The sequence below is a fragment of the Capra hircus genome, chromosome 5, assembly GCF_001704415.2.
Source record: "Capra hircus breed San Clemente chromosome 5, ASM170441v1, whole genome shotgun sequence".
Lineage (NCBI taxonomy): Eukaryota > Metazoa > Chordata > Mammalia > Artiodactyla > Bovidae > Capra > Capra hircus.
The window spans coordinates 112,949,069-112,965,672 of record NC_030812.1 but is presented as its reverse complement, the minus strand read 5'-3'; the positions used below and the strand labels follow the sequence as shown (position 1 = coordinate 112,965,672).

Here is a 16,604-nt window from a genome sequence, read left to right as displayed (position 1 = left end):
CACTCCCTCAGCCCCTCTGCTCTGCCCCCCACAGCCTCAGGTAGCAGCTCCCACAGAGGGATGGAGAGGGACGGGCAGGGGGGCTTCGTTTGGATGAAGTGACTGCGGTGCATCCCGGAGGCAGGTGGTCCACGGGCGAGGGGTCGGGGCTGGAGGGCAACGTGCGGAGGCCCCTTACCAGAGGGCTGAGAGGAGGGGTCTGGGACGGCCCTAAGCAGCAGCAGCCAGGAGAAGGCGTGAGACCAGAGTCCACCCTGACGACCACTGCCTGACTACCGCCGCTTCTGGGAAGGGTCTGGGCCCCAGGGACGAGAGCTGTGCCCCCTGTGGAAGGACAGAGCCTGGGCTCAGGGTGCCAGGAGATGGACAGCCAGATCGGCTGGCCCCCACTCCACACCTCGGCCCCCAGCAGTCTTTCCACTTTGCCCCCCACAGTGGCCTGCGGGCCTGGCACCTACTTCAGCGGAGAGCCTGGCCAGTGTGTGCCGTGCCTACCGGGGACCTACCAGGACGGGCTCGGCCAGCTCAGCTGCACACCGTGCCCCAGCAGCGACGGGCTCGGCCTGGCTGGTGCCCGCAACGTATCCGAGTGCGGAGGTGAGTAGGGGCCCACCCTCGGAGGAGGGCAGGGCGGTGGGGGGACGGGGCACCTCCTGCCTGCACTGACGTTCCCAAAGCTGAGCCCCAGGGGGACGTCAACGCAGCTGCACTCACAGAGCGCCTTGAAGACCCACAGCGCGCAGGCACGGTGGTGAGCAGGCGCCGAGCTGCACTCGGTGAGGTGCACGCAGTGCGTTTCCAAACCGCCCTGAGCTGGTCGGAAAGGACTTTACAGCTGATCACTGGCTCACAGGGCGGCTTGGCAGCGGAGGCTCGCAGTGCTTTATGGCTCACCAAACACCCGAGCCCTCGTGAAGCACCCATCAGGGCCAGAATGCTTCGTGGAGTGTGGCCAGATGCCGGGCAAGCACCGTGCCCCACACAGAGAACTTCACAGTTTACCCCGAAGGTGGTTGGGAGAACCCTTTCTCAACTTACCAACCAGTTTGGTTTGCAAAGAGCTTTTCCATTTACTACCCACACTTTGACTTTTCACTTTCAGGCATTGGAGAAGGAAATGGCAACCCACTCCAGTGTTCTTTCCTGGAGAATCCCAGGGACGGCTGCCGTCTATGGGGTCGCACAGAGTCGGACACGACTGAAGTGACTTAGCAGCAGCAGCAGCAGCACCCACACTTAACTCATCTGGGAATGGGCTCATCAGCTTCCCCCCGTCAGCCTCCCTTCCCAGGCCATGTGGGGATTACCCAAGAGAATGGGGGAGGAAGGGTCTCCCTTAGGGCAGCGGTAACCTCCAGCCTTCCCTGGGGACAGAATGGATCAGATCTGAGTCCCTGCAGGCCGGCCTGCTGCCCTTGGGCCCAGCCCCTTGCAGGAGTGTGGTCTCTGCCCCAGAGAGGCCCCTGGTGGTGGTGATGGTTTAGTCGCTAAGTAGTGTCTGACTCTTGCGACCCCATGGACAGCAGGCTCCTCTGTCCATGGGATTCTCCAGGCGAGAGTACTGGACTGGCTTGCCATTCCCTTCTCCAGGGGATCTTCCAAACTCAGGAATTGAACCCAGATCTCCTGCATTGCTGACAGATTCTTTCCCAACCGAGCCACGGGGAGAGGCTGCTGTGGGGAGCAGCAATCTCCAGGGTCTGGGCTGAGAAGGCCCTGAACACACGCCTTGCTCAGCACCAGGACACCCTCCACATCCTGACTCTTTGCTGGAATATGTTGTCCCCTCCCTTTATCCCAGCTGTGCCCTAGGGACCTCACAGACCCTCCTGCCTCTGCTCAGACCCAGCCAGGCAGCTAGGCCGGGGAGCATCAGTTCAGTGCAGTCAGTTCAGTCGCTCAGACGTGTCCGACTCTTTGCGACCCCATGGACTGCAGCACACCAGGCCTCCCTGTCCATCGCCAACTCCCGGAGTTTACTCAAACTCATGTCCATTGAGTCGGTGATGCCATCCAGCCGTCTCATCTTCTGTCATCCCCTTCTCCTCCCGCCTTCAATCTTTCCCAGCATCAGGGTCTTTTCCAAGAGAGCTGCCCCCCCACGTGAAGACACAGCCTGGCCTGACCCCCGGGCAGAGGACCCTGAAATAAATGACCTCCCACTTCCACCCGTGGGGGCCACCCTTCCCAGCTCTGCAGCAGGGGCGCTTCTCCTCATCCCGCAGCCCTCCCAGCGGGTAGGAGGAGAGACGCCAGGCCTGGCCAAGGCCACACCGTGCATCCCTCCCCCTCCCCAGGCCTGGTTGCCTGCTGCCCGATGCCTGCAGCCGTTCCTGGGCAGCTGAGGGCTGAGCGGAGGGCAGGGCCTGAGCGAAGCACCCCTCCCCCAGCCTGAGCTGTGACCTCTGACTTCCAGGCCAGTGCTCTCCAGGGTCCTTCTCCACCGACGGCTTCAGGCCCTGCCAGGCCTGCCCCGTGGGCACCTACCAGCCTGAACCTGGGCGCACAGGCTGCTTCCCCTGCGGAGGGGGCCTGCTCACCAAGCACGAGGGCTCCGCCTCCTTCCAAGACTGTGAGGCCAAAGGTGAGGACTCCCCCCCCCGACCCCCCCACCCCCGACCCCGCTCCCAACCCCTCTGCTCAGGGACGGTTTCCCTGGACGCCTCTCACTCCCTGCTGTGGCAAGCGCCCAAGGTCAGAGGAAGAGCCTGGAGCCCACAAGCAGGGGACATTGGCGACCAGCTCTGTGCTGCACACAAGGACGGGGACAGCAGGGGGCCAATCCACGCCCGCCTGAGAGTCTCAGACGAGAGGGGCAGGCAAACACAGCAGCTCCAGTCTGGAGCTCTGGGCCCCCAGCCTCCCGCCCCTCAAGGCACTGGGCTTTGCGCTGTGCTGGGAGGACGTTGGGAGGGGAGGAAGTGCAAGAGGCAGAGGGGCAGTGGGGTGAGGTCAGAGGTCAGAGATCAGAGGTCTTCAGTGCTGCCACGGTCACGTCCCCAACTCTCCACCCCGTCCCAGGGCTGGCTCTCTGCTGATGGACAGCCCTGCCCACCCACTGATGGCCCACCACAAACTCTGAATCCTCCCAGCTGGCTCTCCAGCCCCCAAACCCCCGCAGCTCCTGCCAGGGGTCCTGGCCTTTACTCTTGGCGTCCCCCAGAAGTGTGTCTGGGCTTCCTCCCGTCTCACCCTCTCTGAATCCCTGCCGGCCGGACAGACGGCCATCCCAGTGCCTGTGCTCCCAGCCGGTGCTCGCAGGATCCCAGTGCTGCTGGAGCCCCAGTCCATTCTCGGTGGCACGGCCCCTGCGGAGCACGCTTCCTGCTTCCCCTTGGCCTGTGCCCCAGGCCCGCTCCCAACCCCAGGAGAGCTGGCCCATCCCGGCCCCCAGGAGGGCCAGCCCGCCCCCCACCCCACCCCCAGGAGAGCCGGCCTGCCCCCGCCCCTGCCCCAGGAGAGCTGGCCCACCCCACCCCCAGGAGGGCTGGCCCATCCCCAACCAGGAGAGCTGGCCAGTCCCAGGCCCCAGGCACTCACTTCTGAGTCTGGATAAATCCGTGAGCCCGCTTTGAGTAGCGTTCTTCACAGATGACCCCAGCTTGTCCCCAGCCCAGCCTCCCCCTGAACTCAGCTCTGCCCTCCTGCCCGACATCTCCACGCTGTGTCTAACAAGCCCCTCAGAGTCCACGAGCCCAGGCCCCCTCCGGTGCACGGCGGAACTTCCTGCCAGGTCTCTAGGGAACCTCGCCATCACCCTGAGTCCTCTTTCCCTCTCCCCCCACCCCCAGTCTGTCTGCAACCTTTGCAGCTCTAGCTTCTAAACAGAGCCAGGCTGTTCCAGCTTCTAAACTGACCTAGGCCGCCACCAGCTCCCGACAGCCCTGACCCATCCTGCCCGGGGCCTCCACCCCAGCCCCCACCCAGCTTCCCCAGAGCCCTCTCCCAGAGCAGCAACCCAGGGCATGGGGAGGCTCCAGGTGGTCTTGCTTGCTCAGAGGAAAGCCCAGGCCTCACTGTGACCCCCGAGCTCTGCTCCAGCCACACCCTCTGTCGGGGCCAGCTCCACATTCCTCAAATCCCCACGCCAGACCCCTGGCCTCCCTCCACGTGCACCCCGAGCATCTCACTCTCCGTTTGTTACCAGCCGCAGAGGGTCAGATGGGCGCAGCCTGAGCAGGGAGCTGGCCCTGGGGCAGGGCTCCGTCTGCCTGGCTTGTTCAGACCCCCGCGGTCCCCCGAGCATGGTCGTGGATGGGGTCCAGGAGTAGAGGGTCAGCCGGTTCAGGGCCTGGGCGTGGGTGGGAGGTCACCCAGAGGTGGGGAAGGGCCTCGGCCTCTGCGGAGTCAGCCACAGAGGGCAGGGGGCCCCGGAGAGAATGCCCACCCCGCCTTGCTACCCCCGGCAGTGCACTGCTCCCCCGGCCACCACTACAACACCACCAGCCACCGCTGCATCCGCTGCCCCGTCGGCACCTACCAGCCCGAGTTCGGCCAGAACCACTGTATCACCTGTCCAGGCAACACCAGCACGGACTTCGACGGCTCCACCAACGTCACTCACTGCAAAAGTGAGCGCTGCTCTTCCCACGGGGCGGGGGGCGGGGGACAGGTCATGGGGGCAGGGTGAGCCATGACCTCGCGGTGTGTCCTCAGGGAGACTGGCGACCCCTCCCTACCCTGTCACATCCGCACAGCACGCAGTGGGGTGCCCGGGTGTGGAGGGTGCAGCCAGCCTGGGCTCCGCCGAGCAGCCTGATGGCACTGTTTGTGGGTGCCCGTGGCTCACCCGTGCCCAGCCAGGTCCCGGCTCCAGGCTCCAGTCGGTGGGGGGAAAAGCCCTAGCCCGGTCAGGGAGGCTTGGGGGCAGCTGCCTGAGGGGACCCTGCAGCTCTGAAGGCACAGACCAGAGGAGCTGAGTGATGGGAAGCCAGGTGCTCGGTGTGTACAGGGTCCGGGCACCACGGGGAGACCAGATGGCCACGCTGTGTCTGTAGGAGGCTCCGTTTCAGCCATGAGCAGCGTGGACAGCAGAAGCCAGTCGCAAACAGGCCACATCCTAGTCTCAACCCGCACATCATTCAGGCCTGACCCAGAAGATGCTGTCTTGAGGGATTTCTGACTCACTTTTCAGTGTCCTTTGGGGCCTGTTTTCCAGTATTTTGCCTCTTCCCCGATCAGTTTCCGGCCCTTCCACTTTACCCCTTCTGGGGCTGCTGGTCACAGCCTAGAGGCCCGTGAAGAAGACTTACTCCTCGGGGTGGACGCTGTCCCCGTGCCGGGGCTGCCCTCACTGGGCACGCAGCCTCCCGGTGGAGCTCAGTAGAGGCAAGGTTTTAAATGTTTAAACGTCCTAATGTGGAAAAGCGGGGAAGTCAAGTCAGAGGGAAGTTTCTGGAATGATGAGGTGAAAATGACACACTTGCCAGAAATTAGGATGTGAGAAGAAGAGTTTTAAATGAGAACATGTGAGAAAATTACGTATGTTTAGTGCGCACGTGCTAAGGCGCTTCCGTTGTGTCCCGCTCTTTGCGACTCCGTGAACTGCAGCCCGCCAGGCTCCCCTGTCCATGGGATTCTCCAGACAACAATACTGGGTTGGGTTGCCATTTCCTTCTCAAGGGAATCTTCTCAATCCAGGGATCAAACCCCCGTCTCCTGCGGCTTCTGCTTTGCAGGCAGATTCTTTACCACTGGGCCCCCAGGGAAGCCTGTATATTTAGTATTTACACTCAGTTTTCTTTGCCTAACTTCCTTCTATCAGGTTAAGCTAGGAACCAGTTAGTTCATTCAAAAGTCACATTTGGCCTCTTGGCTAAAATGGAAAAGGAAGGGAGGCGTGTCTCCTGCCCCTGCTGGGGGCCTACTGGCACCTGGGGTGCTCTCGGGATGCTGAGCACAAAGGATGGAAGACAAGTCAGCGGAGAGAAAGGGAACGTCTGGGCACAGGTGGCCGTGGCTGAGACCCGGGAGGGGAGCAGGGGCCTGGCAGGGAGCTGACAGCTGCAGGGCCCAGAGCCCGCCAGCTGGGAGGCCAGGATGAGGCCCAGCTGCAGAGCTGCAGGTGAGGCCCCCAAGGGCACCCAGGAAAGAGGGGGACAGCCAGGACGGGGTCCCCGAGGAAGGAGCAGTCCAGGGCCTGGCCGGGGGAGGAGGGCCCAGGAGGGGACGGGGCATCTGCCAACCGTCCCTGGGCCTCCACGGCGGCGGAGGGCCAGCCGGCCTGACCAGGCTGCGGGCCACGGTGCCCACAGACCAGCACTGCGGCGGCGAGCTCGGCGACTACACGGGCTACATCGAGTCCCCCAACTACCCCGGCGACTACCCAGCCAATGCCGAGTGTGTGTGGCACATCTCGCCGCCCCCCAAGCGCAGGATCCTCGTCGTGGTCCCCGAGATCTTCCTGCCCATCGAGGACGAGTGTGGCGACGTCCTGGTCATGAGGAAGAGCGGTACGTGCCCGTCCAGGCGCTCGCATCTGACCCCGAGGGCTGGGCTTTCCCGCACGGCAAGGAAAGGATCGGGAGAGCCTGGGGTGTGCCCTCCACGTGGGGATCGAGGACCTGCCAGGTCTCGACACTGACCGCCAGCCACTCTCCACCCCAGTTGTCCCCCACACCCTGCCACACCACCGCCTAGGGTGAGCCCCAGGAGCACCCCTATCCCGCAGGGCCTTGCAGGGCCAGTGAAGGACCAGGCTGGGCGCTCACACAGGGCCCACCCCCTCCCTCTGCAGCCAGTCGGCTCGCCACCCTGTGGGGGCCCAGGGTGAGACTTCAGGTGGCAGGTCCAGCCCCTCGGGAGTGGGTGAGCAGCAGTGCGTGCCCAGAGGCCACAGCTGCAGGAAGGGTGGGGGGGTCCTGAGTCCCCAGGGACCGGGTAGAACCCGCTCCCCGCCCCGGAACAGCATGTGCCTCAGCCGGGGGCTAGGGACCTCCCCGCTGTGGTAGGACCACAGCGCCCACCAGGAGCCAGCCCCAGGTCAGAATGTTAGAGAAGGAGGAGGGGGACACGGCGGTGCCTGCCCCCGGGGACCTGGGATGAGTCTGACACACAGAGACTGGCCGGAGGAGCAAGAGAACGGGGGGACGGGGGTGCAGAGGCCTCGTCCACTGTGTGCTGCCTGTTTCCCGGGTGCCTGCATCACCCGCTCCGGGTCGCTGATGAGCAGAAGCACCCCCTGCCCCATCTCTGCGTGTGAATGAGGCGTCGGGGCCAGGACGAGCGAGGCACCTGCCCAGGCTCCTCCAGCCAGTCAGAGCCCAGTCCGGGACCATCCCCGCCCACTGCCCTCCCTGCCTCCCCCGTCCCCAGCACCTGCCCTTCACTGTGCGTCCCCAGGGCCGGGTTCTAGGGAGCCAGCCTCTCCCACCTGTCAAGAGCCCCAGGAGAGCTCCCCAGGGAGCAGGGAGGACTGGGCACCCTTTGGCTAGCCCCAGGCACCCCAAGGGTTAGCCGGCTCACTCTTGCTCATCTGCTCACCAGGCAGGGGGCTGACCCTTCCTCCCAGCCCCAGCTTTGTCCTGGGTGCAGGCGTGAGCCCTGTCCTTGAGGAGCAGGTGGCAGGAAAACAGTGACCAGCCTGTAGAAAGGGGCTGAAATACAATGTTCTCCAGAGCAGAGAGGAAACGGTGGGAGTGGAGCAGTCAGGAAGGCTTCCTGGAGGAGGGGGCACGGACACTGGTTTCAGAGGGACGCAGGACCTGAGGGTGAGGGTGGGGAAGGGCATTTGAGGCAGAGGGGACATGCGTGGGGACCGGAGAGCTGGAGTGTTTGGGGGCTGGTCGCTGCAAGTGCTGCCTAGCTGCCTGCTGGGGAGGCAGGCGGGCAGGGACAGGTGAGGCTGTGAATCCGGGGCAGCTCAACAGTGATGCGTCTCTGCCCCCAGCCTCACCCACATCCATCACTACCTATGAGACCTGCCAGACCTACGAGAGGCCCATCGCCTTTACCTCCCGCTCCCGGAAGCTCTGGATCCAGTTCAAATCCAACGAAGGCAACAGCGGCAAAGGGTTCCAAGTGCCCTACGTCACCTACGACGGTAAGTCTGGCCATCCTGCCCACCCAGCCTGGCCCTGGGGACCCAGACCGATCCCACGCCACCCGCCTCAGGGAGCTCCAGCCATCGGGGAGGGTGGGGGCCAGACAGGACCCACGAGAGGTACGGGTGGTACCCGCGGGCCTACACAGGAGGTGCTGCCCAAGCAGGGTTTGGGGGTTTGGAGGCAGTGTTCTAGGGGAAGACCAGTGTGGGTGGGGAAGACAAAGCCCGCAGCATGAAGCCCCGGGGGAGGGCAGAGGCTGACGGTGAGCGGGGACAGGCGGGCCCCTCGCCCTCCACCCCTGACCTCACCTTCCTTCCTTCCCCCTCTGCGGATCTCGGGTTCCCATCCTGGCAGAGGACTACCAGCAGCTGATCGAAGACATCGTCCGCGACGGACGGCTCTACGCCTCAGAGAATCACCAGGAAATTTTGAAAGTGAGTGAGCTTCTCTCCGGGAGGTGATCCTGTAATCCTGGGATGATCAGGGGCCCCTCCACCCCCAGCCCAGACCCCAGACCCACGCTGACATGAGGCAAGGAGAGCTGTCACAGGAGGAGAAAAGGTGGCGGGCTCGGGCCGGGGGCCTTGCTTTCCCCAACTGTGAAATGGGGAGCATCCGACAGGGTGGTGTCTGACATCAGGAGACTCCTCCACCACCCTCCTCATCCTGAGCACGTCTGGAGAAGTGGAGCCCCCCAGTCATGCAGGGGGCTGTGGCCGTCCCACAGCAGGCGTTGGCCGTGTCAGGGTCTAGGCTCTCACCGTGCAGAGCCAGCCTCAGGGATCTGCTTGGGCCATCCCACGGCAGGCGTTGGCCAAGTCAGAGTCTGGGTTCTCACCGTGAAGAGCCAGCCCCAGGGATCTGCTTGGGGTCTGGGGGTCTGGCCCCAGCCCAGCCCCTGGGCGGACAGCGCCCCCCCCCCCCCCCCCGCCTGGGAGCTGAGGGTGGCGTGGAGGACCAGAGCGGGCCAGCCAGCCCCTACCCGACTCTGCTCCAGCTGCCGCCTCCTCCTGGCTGATGGCCCCAGCAAGCCTTCTGAGCCCCGCCTAGAGCCTGAGAAACAGGGCGGCTCACAGAGCCTTCCCGCACAGGCCTGCGCGCTCCCGCACCCAGCAGGCAGTTTCTAAGCCGAGAGGTTTGACCCGTGCTGCCGTACCTGGACGAGACCTGGAGGTCTTGGGGCACGGAGCCCCTCATCTCCCTTCTCAGGCGCCTGTCTGTTGAGCGGGAAACGCAGGGTCCTCTGGCCTCCCACTACCTGCCCGGTTGACAGTGCCTAACTCTCCTCATCCCAGCCCTCTGCCGTCAGCTCCAGAACCCAAGGTGTCCCCACCCCTGAGGTCCAGGCCTCTGCTCCCCACTCCCTGGCCACGGCCTCCCAGGAACGTTCTTCCCATCCTCTGCTCAGCGCACGCCCTCCCATCCTGCTGCTCTCAGCTCAGCTCTCCTCTGGGCAGCCTGCTTGGATCTCCCTAGCCAGGTAGCACTCGGAGGCCCCACGTGGTCCCCTCCTTGGCCAGCAGGCCTGCAGTTTATCACAGTTTCATCCTGTTTTTGCTTGGTTCCCCCCAACTCCCTGCAAGGGCTTCCCGCTCAGCCCTGTGTCCCTGGTGCTGCGCCCAGCATGTGGGAGGAGCCCCACCAGTGTTTCCTGGGGCGTGGGTGCGTGAGTGTGCGTGCACACCCACATACTGGGACCAGTCAGACCCCAAGACGGCCACTGGAGACGATGAGCACGTGGGCTGGTGGCTGCCGGTCACTGAGCACGTCCTACCAAGCCTGGGGGCCTCAGGGGGCCACAGCCAGCCTCAGGCCCACCCTGAGGGTTCTCCTCCAAGCTGGCATCGCCCCACTTTACAGATGACCACCCCGGGCTTGGTCAGGGCCGCACCTGGTGAGTGATGGCGCCTGAGTGCGGGCCACCTGGACCCTCCAGGCGGCCCTGTGCCAAGCGCCCCTGAGCCAGGCTCCTGGCTCTCATCCCTGAGACAGGAATCATCACCCCACATGGATGAAACATTCCTCAGCACAACAGAAGGGCCATCCCCAGGGTTGAGGAGCTGAGGAAGATGGTGGGGGACTTAGGGGTGATGCTGCGGGGACTGTAGTGGGGACGTTGGGGGGGACTTAGAGGGGCAACGGTGGGGGGACTGTAGGGGGGACTTTGGGGGGACTTAGAGGGTGATGCTGGGGGACTGTAGGGGGGACGTTGGGGGACTTAGGGGGACAACAGTGGGGGGACTGTAGGGGGACTTAGGGGCAACACTGGGGGGACTGTAGAGGAGACGCTGGGGGGACTGTAGGGGGGACGTTGGGGGCAATGGTGGGGGGCTGTAGGGGGGACATTGGTGGGACTTAGGGGGTGATGCTGGGGGGACTGTAGGGGGCGATGCTGGGGGGACTGTAGGGGAGCAACAGTGGGGGACTCTAGGGGGAGATGGTGGGGGTTGGTTCAGCTCCAAAGCCTCGCTCTCCACTCCACATGCTCTCGTTTTCCGCATGGTGGGTTGTCTTGTTCTGTTTTTGTAGCATACCCTTTTAAGGTAAAATGTCAGTGGAACTCCAAGAGTTAAAACCAGGAGACTATTAAAAAACCAATCAGGCTATTAACACTGCAATGCTCTGTATGGCAGAGCCTGTAGGGTCCTGAAACCCACCAGCCAGCCCAGCTGCATCCCTGCAGACACCCCCAGACCCCTTCAGGGCCCCGGGGGGTTGCAGAGGCAAGTGGCCAGAGCTACGCCCGCCCCAGCCTGGCCACAGGCCCCTCACGCTGGGCCTCGCCGTGTTTTGCAGGACAAGAAGCTGATCAAGGCCCTCTTTGACGTGCTGGCACACCCCCAGAACTACTTCAAGTACACGGCCCAGGAGTCCAAGGAGATGTTTCCTCGCTCCTTCATCAAACTGCTGCGCTCCAAGGTGTCCCGGTTCCTGCGGCCCTACAAGTAACGCAGGGACGGCGGCCCTGCTTGGGTGCCGGCTGCCCGGAGAGGGGAGAGCCCCTCCACAGTCGAAGCCGAAGGCGGATCCGCGGGCCCCCCCACACTGGCTTGGGAACCGCCGTGGCGCCTGCCCTTTGGGAATTGCTGACCAGCCGGTGGATGGCGAGACCAAGTCCAGGCAGAAAGCCCAGCCCAGCTGCCCTCCTCCAACCCCGCTCTGGTGGGAGAACATTGCTCAAGGCAGCCTTTCTGTCTCCCTCCCTCACCCTGCCTGTTCCCTTCCAGAACACTGAGGGCACCTGCTGCTCCCAGGCCGGCCCCAGCGGATGCCTGCCGGGCCGGGACCTCGACCACCAGCTGGGCAGGTCCCAGGCAGAGCGGGCCCCTGGAGAGCATGCGTGCCCTCTGCCTGGTGCTCTGGGGGAGATGGGGGCCGTGGCTGCCGTGTCTCAGGGAGGCGCTCAGAGGCAGAATCCGGGACGGGAGGCCAGGCCGTGGAAGGAGGGGTGCGTGAAGGCTCGGCTGGGGACTCTGATGAGCCAGGCTCCATGTCTGCGGAGCGTCACACCCACAGGTGCCTCTGGGTCACAGGGCCCAGGCCCTGGGCGAGGGTGTTGTCGGAGCCTCAGGATTCCCTGATGGGACTGAAGAGGGGAGCTGGGAGGGAAGAGTGAGATGTGTCCTTCCCCAGGACAGAGCATCTAACTGAGGACTATGTCCGTGTAAATATAAATACAAAGATATATATACTTCTATCTGCGGGCGCGGGGGAACTGCTCTTCAGTAACGCTAAGTACGCATCGCCACCCCTTCTCCCGTGAGCGAGCATGAGCCCAGCTGTTGCCGACATCCCCGACCGAGGAAACGGCCTCTCCGGGCACTCGCCCCCTCCGTTTACAGAGGCCGGGAGCCTGTGGGACTGAGGAGGCAGCCGGCTGGCCCCGGACACACTTTGGAGTACAGACTGGGGGCCCGGGGTGCTGCCCTTGGGTGGAAAGTGTGTTCCCCTCAGACCCTTCCTGGGGGGCCCAAGGGCCCGGTGGTAAACTTCGAAAGGGGCCTGCGTCTGACCTGAGGCCGTGACCGCAGAGTCCATGCTGAGCCCGCTGGCCACCGGGAGGCAAGGCTTCCCCCCACCCCGTGCGCGCGGGCCATGCTGAGCGCCTCCAGGCAGGCACACGGCACCGGGAGGGGTGGGCGCGGCCCCCAGGCGGAGGCCGCCGGCCATCAGGGGCCTGGTCTTCCTGCTCCGCCCAGCGGCCTACCTCTCCCCGTCTCTCTTTGAAACAAGGATGGTCTGGAGTGTGAGCGGGCTGACCGCAGCCTTCTCAGCCAGCTCCCGGGATGGGGCTCGCGAGGACTGCCGACAGGCCGAGGCCTGGCCTGCTGCCTCGTGGTGACCGCCGGCCGCAGGACCCGCAGGACCCGCAGGCCCAGGGCCCCGGAGCGTTAGGTTACCAGACGTTCTGCATCCCGGGAGCACGAGAGAGACCCAGCGCGAGCTCCCATCACCCGCCCCCGTGGCCTCCAGATGGTTCCCTCCTTGCCCAGGCCCACGCACACTGCCAGGGCCGAGCCCAGCTAAGGCGCCCAGATGAGGCGCCGAGGGTGTGAAGCCTGGGGGCGGGTGCGTGAAGCCTCAGGAGGCTGGGCTGGGTTTACGATCCTCCCAGGGCTGGGCACTCAGGAATCACTGCCGTTACCTGCATCCTCGGAGGCAGGTTCCCAGCCTCACCAGGGTTGCCATCAGCGCCTCCTCAGCCAAACTCCGGCTCAAGCGGGCTGGGGGGCCCCATCTGGTCAGTAGGGCAGTGTCGGGGGAGCCCCATCCAGGCCGCGCCGCCCCCACCCGGGCACGGTCCATGAAGGCCAGCCCTAGTTTGCAGAGAGAGCCCTGTCCTCCATGTCAGGCCATCGTCCTCCCCCGGAAATAGACGAGCATCCTCCAAAATGAACCCCCCAGAGCAGCCACCTAGGGGAGTGCACTGGGAAGTGTTATTTTTGCATTTTTTTTAATCCTCTCTGGATTATTTTTGACCCAAAGAAGACCCAGAAAGAGCTCTCCTCTCTCTGGAGCTCTTTCTGCTGCTCCTCTGGGTGGTTTTTGGCAGTTGCCACCCGCACGCCCACTAACCTACCCACCCTGTCGACGGGAGCCCCCCACCTCCATCCACGGCTCACCACACCACTGTGGTCAGACCCTGCCTCCTGTCCCCCAGGCAGGGCAAGACAGGGACCCTGCCTGACCATCTCAAGTGCCACGGGGCTAGCAGTCCAAACTGACTAGCACCCACAGTCACCATCCAGCCCTCCCTCCCCAGTAAAACCGCCTCCCACACCATCATCAGGGGACTTGGAAGTCCCCGGGCGAGGGCTGGGGGATCTGTCCCAAATCTCCACATCAGCCCTCAGTCCCAGGCTGAGGAACCTGGGGGGTCCCCCCTGTTAAACGTAGACCTGTTGCCACTCCTTGGGGCCTGGTGGTCCCGGAGGAGTCTCTCTGGACCACACAGTTTGTTTCTTCACGTTCCCATGTTGTGGACACAGGTGGTACATTGGCTGATCCAGGATGGCCATCCCACCTGGCTCCAGGTGGAGATGGAGAGGAAAGGAAGGCAGAGAAGGTCTGGCCCAGGTAGGCAGGTTCTGCGCTGTGTTCTGAAGGAGGGAAGGAGGCCTGGACAGGAGCTGCATGGGCTGAGCCAGAGGAGCACAGCCTGCTCCAGGACGGGAGCTTGGCCTTGAGCAGCCGCAGAGCCCTGTCCCAGCCAGGGCCCGCCCTGCCCCCCTCACCTGGACCCTCAGTGGCTGGCCATCGTTAAACTCTACGGAGAGGAGCCGAGCGACATATTTCTGGAAGCGGAAGCCTGCCTGGCTGGCTGGGACTGAAAGCAGGTGCCAAGGCCTGTGGTGGGTCCAGTGAGCTTGGTTCTGATCCAGTGGAGCTGGGGCCACAAGAGTAGGTCTGCAGAGATGCGGTGGAGAACTCCAGTGCCCTCCTGCGGGCCGGCTGGGCACCTTCTGGCTTGCTGCTTCCATGAAAATGCAGCGAGGGAGGAGAAGGAAACTCCTCAGGTCTAGCCAAGCCCTCCGCCAGGGAGTGAGGTCACCCCTCTGCTTCCCCGGAGTTGGGCCCATTTTCCCCCAACTCTCTGGTAGCTTCGCCAGAGCCTCCAGCTGCCTCGTGCTGGTGCTGCCCTCCTCCTCCCGCCGGGGCTCTCCTTTAGCCTCAGACAGCAAGTCGCACCTGCCAGGGGTGGGGGCCTGCTCCCAGCTCCTCCTCGCCTGGAGGAGATCATGGGGACCAAGGTAGTGACCTCGGGCAGCTTTCCCTGCTGCCACTATGGGTTTGGGGCACGCAGATACAGTAGAATTGAGACCCCAGGCCAAGAAGCTTGCAGGCAGGGATGGCCAGCAGAGACCCTCTTCCCCACACCACTCAGAAACCCACCCTTCCCACCCTCATTCTCCCAGAGACACTGGCAGAGTCACCCATTTTCCCCGAGAGGAGGCCCCCCACCTGCTGGAGCAGGCGCCTAAGCAGGGGCCTGAATAATCCTTCGAGCACCTCCACCACCACCCCTGCTGAAAACAAGAGACTAAACTCAGTCAGGTCATTCAGCAAACGTGTGCTGAGCACCTCCTGTGTGCCAGGCTCCCAGAGACATCGAGACCCTGAAGCCCAGGAGCCAGCAGGTGCCCCCTGGAAGGCCCTCTGGTCACAGAGAAGAAGGAGACGGAGGCCTGCGTGGCAGAGCCCAGCACCTCCATCGGGAGAAAGCCAGCCCTCTGTCCTCGCCTCCCAGGACCCCAGGCGGGGGTAGAGGGGCAGAGCAGGGAGAATCGAGCGTACAGTTTTGAGAAAGACACCCTGACGGAGACACTGCAGCCAGCCAGGCCTCACTGAGCAGCTGCCCTCTCCACCCACAGAGAGAGAAGCACCTGGGCCAACACGCCCAGGACCCCCATCTCCACCCCAGCGCCTCGCCCACTGCCTGGCCGGGCACCAGCACAGTCGGTGCCCAGGGAGGGAGGCTCCCTGCTTAGCACCCAGGGGGCCGCGGCCATGCCTGCCTCCTCCCCTCCCTGCCTAGGAGCTCAGTCGGACTGGTCAACCGCGTCCGGGACCAAGGCCCCTCTTCCTCGCCAGAGATACACGTTGGGGCAGCTACAGCCCCAAACCAACGTCCTTCAGGCCAGAGCGGGAGGACTCGATCTTTGAGACACTGCCCGTCACCCAAGGAGAACCAGGGCGAGAGCTCCTCCCGCCCACAGCCGCCCCCGCCCCGCATACCACCCGCCCTGCCAGGAGGCATCCTGAGCACTTGCTGTGCTCCAGCCACAGGGACACCCGGAGCTGCAGTCGCCAAGCCGGCCGGCCTGGCTCCACACAGGGGACATCAGCAGCACCCAGGCGACATGGTCGTGTGTGGCCTCACACTTTCTCCCCACGCTCTGCTCAGGAACAAGGGCTGAAAGTGCCTTCGGACAGAGATGGGCCTCTGCCCTCTCCCCCTAGGGGGACAGAGGGGCTCAGACTGAGGGGCTCTGGGTGACTTCATCCGAGACCGGCACGCAGCCCTGGAAGATGCCCAGCGCCCCTCCCGACCTGCCCCTCTGCCAGCTTCTGGGTGTCCCGAGAGCGTGGAGGAAAAGGAGGAGAAAAAGAGAAAGCTGGCTAATGCGAAGTATTGTTTTTCAGTCCGGAGGCCACGAAGATCTGCAGGGAAACTTCTTATTCCACTGAGGTCAAAACCTTAACAAGTCTGGGCATCCCCAGCCCGTGTTCCTGTAGAAACAGGATGGCTGAGCACCGCTGGCGGGGGTGGCGTGCTGCAGGGGGATGGTGGGCGGACGGGTAGCCGACCCCAGTGCCTGCGGCCTTTGGCGTGGGCCTCCGCGGAGGCGCCAGCTGTACCGTCCCAGGAGCTGCCTGAAAGAGTGACAGGTAGCAGTGTAACCGCCTTTTTCTTTTAGCTGCCTCAGATATTCAACGTTTTGTTTTTGCCATCATGCTCATACATATGCATGTAATGAAACATTTGTGAAAAGTCACTTTCGTAATAAACAAGAAATGAACTGAGATGATGTCCCTTTCTCTCGGTCATCGGCGGCTATGACGACAGGGCGGGAAGTGGTAACTGGAATTAGGAGAGCTGCACATGAAGGGCACCTAAAGTTAGGGGCCACGTTACTCAGTGAGCCGCCGGAGAGCACAGCCGCTGCGCTCAGATCCCACTTTTCACGACCAGCGTCTACACGAGGGGTCACCGTCAGTGGGCAGCAGGGGATCTGGGCCCCTGTAAGTTAGATGCACAGTCAGTGTTCTGTGTGTGTGTGTGTGTGTGTGTGTGTGCACGTGTGAGCATGCATATGGACGCATTTCTCTGGGAACACGGTTGATGGCTTTCATCAGATTCTCCAAGACATCCAGAACCACAAAAAGGCTGATGACCACTGTCCTCCTCAGGAATGTGGAGAACCGTTCAATACCATGCGCTCAAGACGAGCAAAGACAATTTAAAAAATGGCATTAACATCCCAAAGAAAGGAACAGAAGCTGAAGTCGCTCAGTTGTGTCCGACTCTTTGCAACCCCATGGACTGTAGCCTATGAG

At 63.5% G+C, this 16,604-nt stretch overlaps 1 protein-coding gene across 2 annotated transcripts in view; it reads left to right on the top strand.

Moving 5' to 3' along the window:
* SCUBE1 (signal peptide, CUB domain and EGF like domain containing 1) overlaps window positions 1-16,070 on the top strand; it is a 126,863-nt gene extending 110,793 nt beyond the window's left edge. For both annotated transcript variants that reach the window (XM_018048877.1, XM_018048876.1), the window contains 7 exons: window positions 436-597; window positions 2,417-2,584; window positions 4,410-4,571; window positions 6,255-6,452; window positions 7,889-8,041; window positions 8,400-8,479; window positions 10,842-16,070. In XM_018048877.1, coding sequence (XP_017904366.1) covers window positions 436-597; window positions 2,417-2,584; window positions 4,410-4,571; window positions 6,255-6,452; window positions 7,889-8,041; window positions 8,400-8,479; window positions 10,842-10,994 — 1,076 coding nt within the window. In that variant the 3' untranslated portion in view covers window positions 10,995-16,070. The remainder of the gene's footprint in view (window positions 1-435; window positions 598-2,416; window positions 2,585-4,409; window positions 4,572-6,254; window positions 6,453-7,888; window positions 8,042-8,399; window positions 8,480-10,841) is intronic.